Genomic DNA, 9,605 nt, shown 5'->3' with positions numbered 1-9,605 from the left:
GAGGGAACAGCAAATTTTCTTGAGCCAGGAGCACATGGGACTGCTCCAAGGAGGCTAATGTGCCTTCAGAATGAGTGAGTGAGGGGCACAGTGGTAGGAAATGAGGTCAGAGTCCATCACCCCATTCCCTTCTCACCAATCAATTGATATACCTTTCACAATGTCCCTTGCTTCGTCTCTCAGATTCAATCTTTGTTCAGGCCCCTACCATCTTTGTTTTGTTCATCTGAGATTAGCTAGTATAACACTTCCTACACTGTAAGTGCTCCATAAATGTTTGACAATAAACTTTGATTTGAACTACTTTCTCAAGATTATGTTGTCTTGGCTGGCCCCACATCAAGGACCTAACGGAATTTGTGTCCCTAAATTTTGTTTCTTTTAGTATTATGACCTCTAGTTTGATACATTATTGTAGTGGGAAATGAAGTTATGTGCAAATACAAACTTGACAGACTACACCACTATTTTATTATAAGCTTAATTGGTATACAGTTCATTGAAGATACACTTCACTTTTACATAGGCTTGTAAATAGAAAAATACATTGACACACAAAAATATGGTACTTCAATAACAAATTTTAAAAAAGGATTTCCAAAGGGAATACTGGTTATTTATTTCAATAATTAAAGGTGGTTCTTGTATATGCACTGTATCATGTATACACATTTAATCATATTTTACATTTAAGGTCAATGGAATCTGTAGCTAATAGCTCATTTGGTTCTTGAAAAAACAAACATACAAATATTGTCTTCTTTTTAACTACACAAAAAGACCATATAAAATGTTCCCTGATATGGAGCTGTAAAGTTAGAATTTATTCCACTGAATCTGCCCTTGGAATGGCTGAATTTTTTCCTCACTAGAATATACAATTCTAATGAATAGAACTCAATGACTTCTTTAGTATTTAAAAGAAGTCTCATTTCAAGGATTGACATATGTTAAGATCTTAGTAACCACAGCCGATTTTTTTAAGGGAATTATGAGAGGTAGTGGCAAACAGGGTAGATGCTTAATAAAAAGCGATTTGAAAATAATCATGTAAAAGTACTTGCTTTCCATCATAGTTGTATTTTACTAATTATAGTTCTGCCAAACATTTGCCACCACGAAACACATTTATTTTTATTCTTTACTTAAATTATAATGTATTTCTTCCTAAATAGCCATTAAGCTTTTGTAAATTTTAATATTTAAATCACTTTAATAAACAAGAATTTTCCCATTTGACCTTTACAAACTGCCATGAAGCATATTTTAAAACCACCTTAATTTGGTATGAAGACACTTTGGCAATGCAGAAGAATACATGACCTTGGCAAGACCCAGCAAGTAGAATAAATGCCCATCATCTCAATGAAAAATACAGGCTATAGAACACTTCATTTTTCTGATATTGAGCTAGCATACAAATATAACTGCTTAAATACAAACATCAACCTTCCACTAAATAGCAAACAGACATTTACGTAATTAAAAACTAATTCCTTCAATTTCACCAATGTAAAAATAAAACAAGTTGCAAATATCAACAATACAGGGCCTGATGATGAAGAGAGATTAGTCCACCTGCTAATTGAAACTGCAGTCTAAGGATGCCAGACCAACATTATAAATATGAAGAAAAAGAAGTTAAATGTTTACTTATCACAAATAACTTTAGCATAAGCACCAGCTATGTTCAGATGTGGCCAGCACGTAGGCCAAATATAAATGCACAGATCACAGTGAACTAGAGTGATGAAAATCTAGTTCCCTGACCCTTCAATCAAACCTTCAGAACAATGAGAATACAGCAGGGAGCCAGAAGCCCCACTTCAGTTGCTCATTGAGCCACCCCTGCTCTCACCCCAAGTCCCTTTCCTACCAACAGGAGTCATAGTGAATGTATAATTGGTCAATCCAGTATATCCAGGGTCTATCGATAGAGCCATAATTTGTCCAACATTCATTTTAAAGAGAATGCTTATATAAATTAATACTCAAAAATACTGAATCGATGTGTATATTCTTATTTAATATCCAAGTGGTTTAGATGGCACTTTAGAAGGTCACCTATGGCATTAGTAGGATTTTAAAATCTGGATTAAAGACTAATAGTTTTATAATTACATCTAAGATCTTGAATGTAAGACACTGGGCCTATCTATATTAAGGCAGGTGATGGCATCTTCAGTCATTCTTCATAATAAATCCATTCTTCTGTGGCTACAAAATCCTGCATCCTTAGATGATGATCTACTGCCATAGGCTAAGGTTATACAAGGCACTTTCGGCTATGTGTAATATTTCTCTTAACTCTCAGGCTGAATCTTAAAGAAATATTTACAAAGCTGTAGCAAATTAATTTTAAAACTGGATACTTTAGTGATAGGTCTAATTGGGATGGTGAGTAGCAGTTTGTACACAACACCCGTTAATCTCTCTGTGTGCCATGTATCACCCATAGAGAAGATTATAGACATGGGCCACTTGAATTATTGTGTAGCTCACTTGACTTTTCAACAGCTACATGAACTCTTTTTCTTTCCTTCACTTAACTGATCTGTAGAGGTGTGACCGTTGGATCGCACCACTCCTTCAGGAATCCAGGACTTGTCCACACACCGTTGCATTCGCTTCATTATCAGGTCCAGGAGCATCTCGATTGCTTCGCTTATGTTTGTCCCATTGGCAGCACTAGTTTCAAAGTAGGGGATTCTGGAAGACAGAGACAACTTGGATAAACGACTTGTGGAGGGAAAGGACAGTTGCTTTTGTCTTTGATAATTCGACTTAGAAAACAGAGTACAAATATATATGACAACAAAAGCATTTTACCACCACAGAGTACATCAAAAAGTTAAAAAGACATTAAAGTAAAATAATGGACACTGTATTCCTAATAAAGATGTAAAACTTCTGGAAATTTTTTATTCCCATTTCATTCTGCAGCTTAGAAAGATATAGTAACTTGCCCAATTTCATAATGTTAGAAAGCAGCGGAGCTAGTATTTATATCCACAACTGTTTAAGTGTAACCAACTTAACTGTAAGCTCCCTTGGTTCACATGAAAAAGAAGTTGATATTAGAGAGAAATCAGAGATCCCTGGCTGTGTTTGTCAAATGCACTACTGCTTGTCAGTATTCATGGATCACACCCATCTGAAGACATTCTGAATTCTTATGCGTCTGAGTTCTTCAAGGACATCAATCTCAAGTATGTTTGTTTTGTTATCCAAAGACTTGTGGTATATGTATAATTTTTTTTAATAGCTCACAAAGCATCATTTCGAAACTATCATTTCAAAACTTCTTTTCACATAATCTTAATATATCATTCTTTTTGTGGTCACCACCCTTTATACATGTGAATTAGTCTTTACAATAGGATTAATTAATCAACTGCCAAATTCTTCCTGCTTCTTTATAAAGCCATGAAAATACTGATAAAATTGTATTTCCTCAAACATTGATTTCATTTCTGTCACTTAGTAAGGAATCTGATCAAAATGTTCTCAGGTATAAAAACTCCAAAAGAAAATTATTTTAGCACCTCAAAGAGTCCTGCGATTGAATTCAGTAAAGTACTTCTTACGCTTATAGGGACTTTAAAATCCTCCACTATTACTTTTCTTAAAGAGGGGCTTTGTTTTCCTGTGTTCTCATAGCATTTTAACACTACATCAAAGGCTCTGATTTCAATTTCAGTTACTCTTGTATTACTTTCTGGCTAGAAGCAGCTTTTGCATGAGAGCTTTTACAGATTTTTAAAAATCTTTTCAGTTCTTTTACAGATCTTTTCAGAACTATTCTGCTTCTTATATCACTAAGAAGCACACTAAGGGGTCCATGTGTAGGGAGAGAAGGCTGTTTCTCTATTGTGATTCCTTAAGATGCTGTCTTATTATCTGCACATTTCCTATAGGAGCTGCAGCTGGACCTCTGCAATTCACTCCTGTTTTAGCGTAGCTTTTAAAAACTGGTTGAGGAACTGTGACTTCATTTGAACATTTATCTACCCATCTGTGAGTTCTGCAAAACATGGTTGCTCCACTGATTCTACTATGCCCATGTGGGTAGCCCTTCGAATGCTGACTCTAAAATACCATAATCAGAGAAGGGTCTGCTGAGCGAATCTCATGGTCTTAGTGGTTTTTAAATCTCCTATCTACCACTTTGGTTACTGTCAGTCTTTTTTCCTCCCTCCTTATTTGTCACCTTATCCACAAATGAAGATAATGCATCTTTTCCATGCCCCCTGGTGACATGAAGTATTTGATTACCAAGTGTGAAGAGGGCATCCTTTGTGGGGGGATTCAATAAATATTTCTTTATCAAGTGCCTATGATATAGAGCTAAGTCTTAGTTTATGATGTTGCTACTGTTACAGGAATTGAATTTTGGATTGAGAAGTCTCAGAACCTAAATACTTATATTTTCTTCATCATGTCCTTTCTCAATTATACTCATGAAGAATCATTTAATGTCTACAGAACATTTCTTGATCAGTCTATCACCATTTAGAAATATACTGTTTCATGGACAAGCAACTGAAAAACTCATCCCTCCCTCCAAGAATACTGGGCTGAAATTAAAAATTAAAAAAAGAAAGTAGTTGAACAGTAAACTTGTAAATATTATTCATAATATGTACATCTAATTTTCTAAATTTCATCAAAGTCCATTATAAATATCGTTCTAATTCTAGAGTCTTTAGCTTCATTGAATTCCTCAACTGAACTTCCATTAAGCTGTTTCTACTTTCCATTTTTCTTCCCTCTCAGCTCCTAAAACTTACCTCACAGTAATTTTTAAGGCATAAATGAGAAAACAATGTTTAAAGTACTTTTTAAAAAACTGTAAAACTTATAAGTGGCAATTACAGACTATTTGGACAATGATTAAGAGGCATAACCTCCGGAGCCAGGTTTCCTAGATTCAAATCCTAGTACAACTTCTTATCAAATGTGTAACCCTGGCAAGATATTAACCTCTGTGCCTCAGCTGCTTCATCCACAAAACTAGATAATATCAGTATCTTCCTATAAGGATTAAATGAGTTAACATTTAAAGCACTTAGATTGGAATCTGACTCATAGGAAATGTGTCATTTCTGACAAATGTGTCATTGATAAGCATTTCTTAGTACCAACTACTTAAGTAGATTAGGTTACAAAAGTTTGTTTGTAATTTTGTTGTTTAAAACTCAGAACACATGGAAACAACGTCACTGAATCATGGAAAGTCATAGCTCCAAGAGACCTTGACAATATTATAAATATTAAATTCCTAGACTAGCCCACTAACTTTGACTTAATCTGTAATGTAGCTGATGTACTATATTGCCCTGAGTTCTGGTACGTGGGATCATGCCTCCCTGCATCAGGGAGGGCTCACTCAGACCTGTCTCAGCCAAAGTGCTTCACGCTCCAAAGCATTTGCTTCCTTTACTCCTCATCAAACCCCTCATTCCCTAAAGTGATCATCACTAAATGCTGAGTGGAAAATGGATCTTACTTTACTGATTAATATTAAGGTATAAAAGCCTGATGCCTCTAGCAGAGCTATGAGCTATTGTTTAATGTTTACTAAAACATAAGCAAATATTTAGTTGGTAGAATCTCAGGGTATATGAGTTAAGTTGTAAATTTGTAAATCCCTCATAGTAAAATGTGTACAACATTAACAAGACCTAGTTTAGATTTATGATTCCAAATTCAAGTAACAAACTTCTGTTCTTCAATTAAAAATATATTTCCCTGTCCTTTGTGAACCTCCAGGTCATATGACCATGAGGCAGGTTAACAACCTTAAAATCTTTAGACTGATCATTCAGACTTCTGAGTAATTAGTCTGATCATTCAGACTTCCAAGTAATTCAGACTTCTGAATTTGTTTCTACAGGAATAAATAAATGCTAGAGCTCACTCCTCTTCACTCTTAGCTTTTTGAGCTGCCAGACAAAAAGCCAACTAGATGAAGTCCACAGAGAAAAGCCTGAAGTAAGACTTTCTTTCCATAATAAAATGATGCCCCAGAGACAGAAATGTGCCTTGTGCTCATATTTGAAAATTGGGCTGCTCAGCTCATCTTAAGGGTGTAGGAAGCACAGTAGATATAGTTATATATTTATGTCTATATTTTCTTGATTTTCACTTTTAGAAAGCACTTGGGCTACTTTTCTGAACACTTCTCTACATCTGTAAAGAAGGGTAACAGTGGTGCACAGGGTAGCGTCAAGAAGGAATGAAATAACATGTAAAGGGCTTAGCACAAGCCTAGCATCCATCAAGTGCTCAATAAAAGCCAATCTAATGGAGTTTTTATCTCTGAAAATTATATTCTGCTTTTCCTAAAATATACTAGGCAAAAGTTTAGTAATTTTAGATTAAATTCAATAGGATCAAGTCTCCTTTTCACCATAGAAAAAGAGGAAATGTTCCTTCTTGCCACGTGGTGGTGCTAATGTTGTATTACAAAGCAGCAGTAGAGTCAAACCTTTGAAAAAAAATCTCTGAAGCTAATGGTGATAACAGTCTGTAAATGACCACTTAATAGCCATTTGGAACACATACAGAACACCTATCTGGTATGCTTTTAAAAAACAGATTAATCACAAATGTTTAAATAAATCAAATTAGCAAAATGACAAACAGTTTCAAATCAATGAGGGGCATTATCATTTGCAGTTTTTCACTAAAATATCAATATATCCAGCTCATGCCATATATCAGAATCCACATCCAGCTCGTTTCTTTTCTATTATGTATTTCCACAAAACTGGAAGATCCTAGATTCCAGTTAGAGGTTGCCAGGAATGAAAGTGAATATTTGATAATTCTGTCAAATGGTTCTAAATATTTGGCTTACATGTAGATCCGGAAATTATGGAGAAATTTTTCACTAAGAAATGAGTCTTGGTACTTTTCATAGTCTGTTTGATGCTAAATGAACAAGCCTTTAGAAGAAAGGGCTAGTGTATGAATTGTTTCAGCCTTGGAGATTGTGCCAAGTGAAATCCAGATCCTCTATAGAGTTGTATGGAGCTCTGGAAATCACTCTTGTGTGTTCAGTGAGAGCATATGTGTGTGGTTTTAAAACATGTCCAATGATACATCATTAATTTATTTCTCAAATAAAGGAAGGGTGTCATCAAATTTCCAAAGCATCAAACTATTAGAGATCAAGCAATTCATTCCCCATTTCATCTGATTCAGATTAGATAGACATTGAGCATTCTGCTGAGCTAAGCTACTTGAAATCCCAGAAATGGTCTGTACTCATTAATGTTGTAAATAAATGTTTGTTTTTTTTTAACTCATCCTTCATTCCAGAAACTTTTTGAGCACCTTCCTCATCAATAACAACAGCCTTCAGCAAGGGTGGGGGGGGAGTCTTAAATTTGCTGCCTCTAAGAAAGTAAATCTTAAAATTTCTCATCACAAGAAGAAAAAAAATTATAGCTACATGTGGTGATGGATGTTAAACTTATTTTGGTAATCATTTTGCAATATATACACATATGAAATCATTAGTTGTACAATTAAAATGAATACAATGTTATGTCAATTATATCTGTTTTTTAAAATTTGCTGTCCATTTCTTTGCATAGCACATGAAATACATACACTCAATTATACTTTATTGTGGTCACAATTTTCTCTATTTCTCTCAGCTGTGAATCGAGAACAAAGGGCTTATAATGATCACCAGCCGTCCTCTGTAAATAAAGCAGAGTATGCGAGGGCATTTAGGTGCGACCATTGTTACAAAGTCCTTGCCTGCCCATTTGTGGCTGGCACTTCCTCAGTAGCAATCTCAGTGTCCTTTTCCCAGTCTATATCAGAGCTGATGCAATTAACTATGCGAGAAAAAAAAAAATCCTTTTTCTCGTTAGCATGGATTTTCCAATGATGAGTCATTGAGCACGTTACCCTCACTCATGCATGGCACAGACAACTGCTTCATATTCTGCGCTTAACTGGTTTTGTCCAGCTATACTGTCAAGGAAAATATCTGCCAGCACACACATCTTTTAGTACCTTGGCATCTGCACAGGTAGTTCTCAAAGTGCTTTCCTCAAACACCAGCAGCAGCATCTGGAAGCCAGTTAGAAATACAATCCTGTGGGCTCCACCCCAGATCTATTGAACCAGAAATTGCGAGCCCCAGCGTTCAAGTGATGCACACTACAGTCTGAGATCCAACAGTATCATCTAAACGAGGAATGTTGGTGATGCTGCATTCTGCTTTCTTTTCTAATGTCTTTGTCACTGGCTTTATAGCTATTTTTAAAGGTGTTTCAGCAATAGTATGAATTGTAAGTTTTGACTAGGAGTACAAATTTGAACACATCTCTGCTTTGTTTTCTTCTCTGATTTCATTGGCAATATTATCCAGTATAACATACTGGAAGCATCATTTTGTATTTATTCTAGAAAAACTTGATTGGCTTACAAAAAAAAATCATTTTGTTGTGATAGGAATGTCATGTTACAATTTATCCAAATTTTATAGCAAAAATATATATATATTATAGGGAATTTGGGGTAAATGGATTCTTAGTCTACTAAAAATAAATGTTCTGATATTCATCATCATGCACCCAATTTGCCTTTTCCATTTTTGGGCTGCCACACGAAGTCCTCATTCTCAGATTTACTTGTCCCAGTACACACAGATTTACATTCCACATTTGCAGTATAACATGTTTTTTATTAGGTTTGCAAAGTTCTTCTGAGACACTTTCATTGTCCAAATGTATGCATATTTCAGAGAATCACTTGTGAACCAATGATCCATTTTTATGAATTGAGCATAGAGGGTAGCGCAAATAGTAACAAAAATACAAATTTATCAGATATCATACAAATGATATGAAGATATGCCATAAACCATACTATTTTCTGGCTGTTAGTGCATGAATCAACTGACTAACATAGTCCTTTAGTGCATGTGCAACCAATGAAAATATTATGATTATTAAGAATGAAATGATTTCCATAAAAATAATCATTAAACTTATAAGTCAATTTTGCGATATTCAGTGAACCAAATTGTTCCATCATATTTTCCTCTGAGACTGCCAAACGGCCCACAGAACTATATTTTACACATCTTAAATCTTAAGGGAATTCTGTTCCCATCCCTTTCCATTCTTCTCTAATAGTTTCAATTACCTTATCTGCTAATTATTCTCTCCTCATTTTAACTCAATCCAGAAACTTTAGATTGAGTCTCTCTGTAAAATACTCCCCAGACCTGTGATCTGAGCACAGATGTAAGACAATTCTTGTATCCCCAGAGTCCCCATATAGTCAGAAGGCAAAGGCGGGCTCTTTGATACCAGGCAGGATGTGGAATCCTGAGAACTGGAGTGGAGGAAACAAGCAAAGGTCTGAAGCAGCCCAGAGGAGGAAAAAGTCAATTCCGACTCTCCCTCAATACTTAAAAATATACTTGTTTGATCTAGCTAACTCTACTGGCTGCCTCACTTTTTTGGCCTTTACTACTAACACAACTTACCAAAAGCATGGTCTAGGTCCATGGTTTCCATTGCTTCATTACTTACTTCCTCCTCACCCCCTTGCAACATAGCTCCCAGCTTCAACAC

The 9,605-nt window shown here is 35.4% G+C and overlaps 1 protein-coding gene across 2 annotated transcripts in view; it reads right to left on the bottom strand.

Moving 5' to 3' along the window:
• Positions 1-448: 448 nt before the first annotated feature.
• Positions 449-9,605, bottom strand: part of RAB27A (RAB27A, member RAS oncogene family) — a 66,543-nt gene continuing 57,386 nt past the window's right edge. For both annotated transcript variants that reach the window (XM_015596144.2, XM_006920342.3), the window contains one exon: positions 449-2,709. In XM_015596144.2, coding sequence (XP_015451630.1) covers positions 2,511-2,709 — 199 coding nt within the window. In that variant the 3' untranslated portion in view covers positions 449-2,510. The remainder of the gene's footprint in view (positions 2,710-9,605) is intronic.

Source organism: Pteropus alecto, unplaced genomic scaffold (genome assembly GCF_000325575.1).
Source record: "Pteropus alecto unplaced genomic scaffold, ASM32557v1 scaffold86, whole genome shotgun sequence".
Taxonomy (NCBI): domain Eukaryota; kingdom Metazoa; phylum Chordata; class Mammalia; order Chiroptera; family Pteropodidae; genus Pteropus; species Pteropus alecto.
This window is presented reverse-complemented; position numbering and strand designations above follow the sequence as displayed.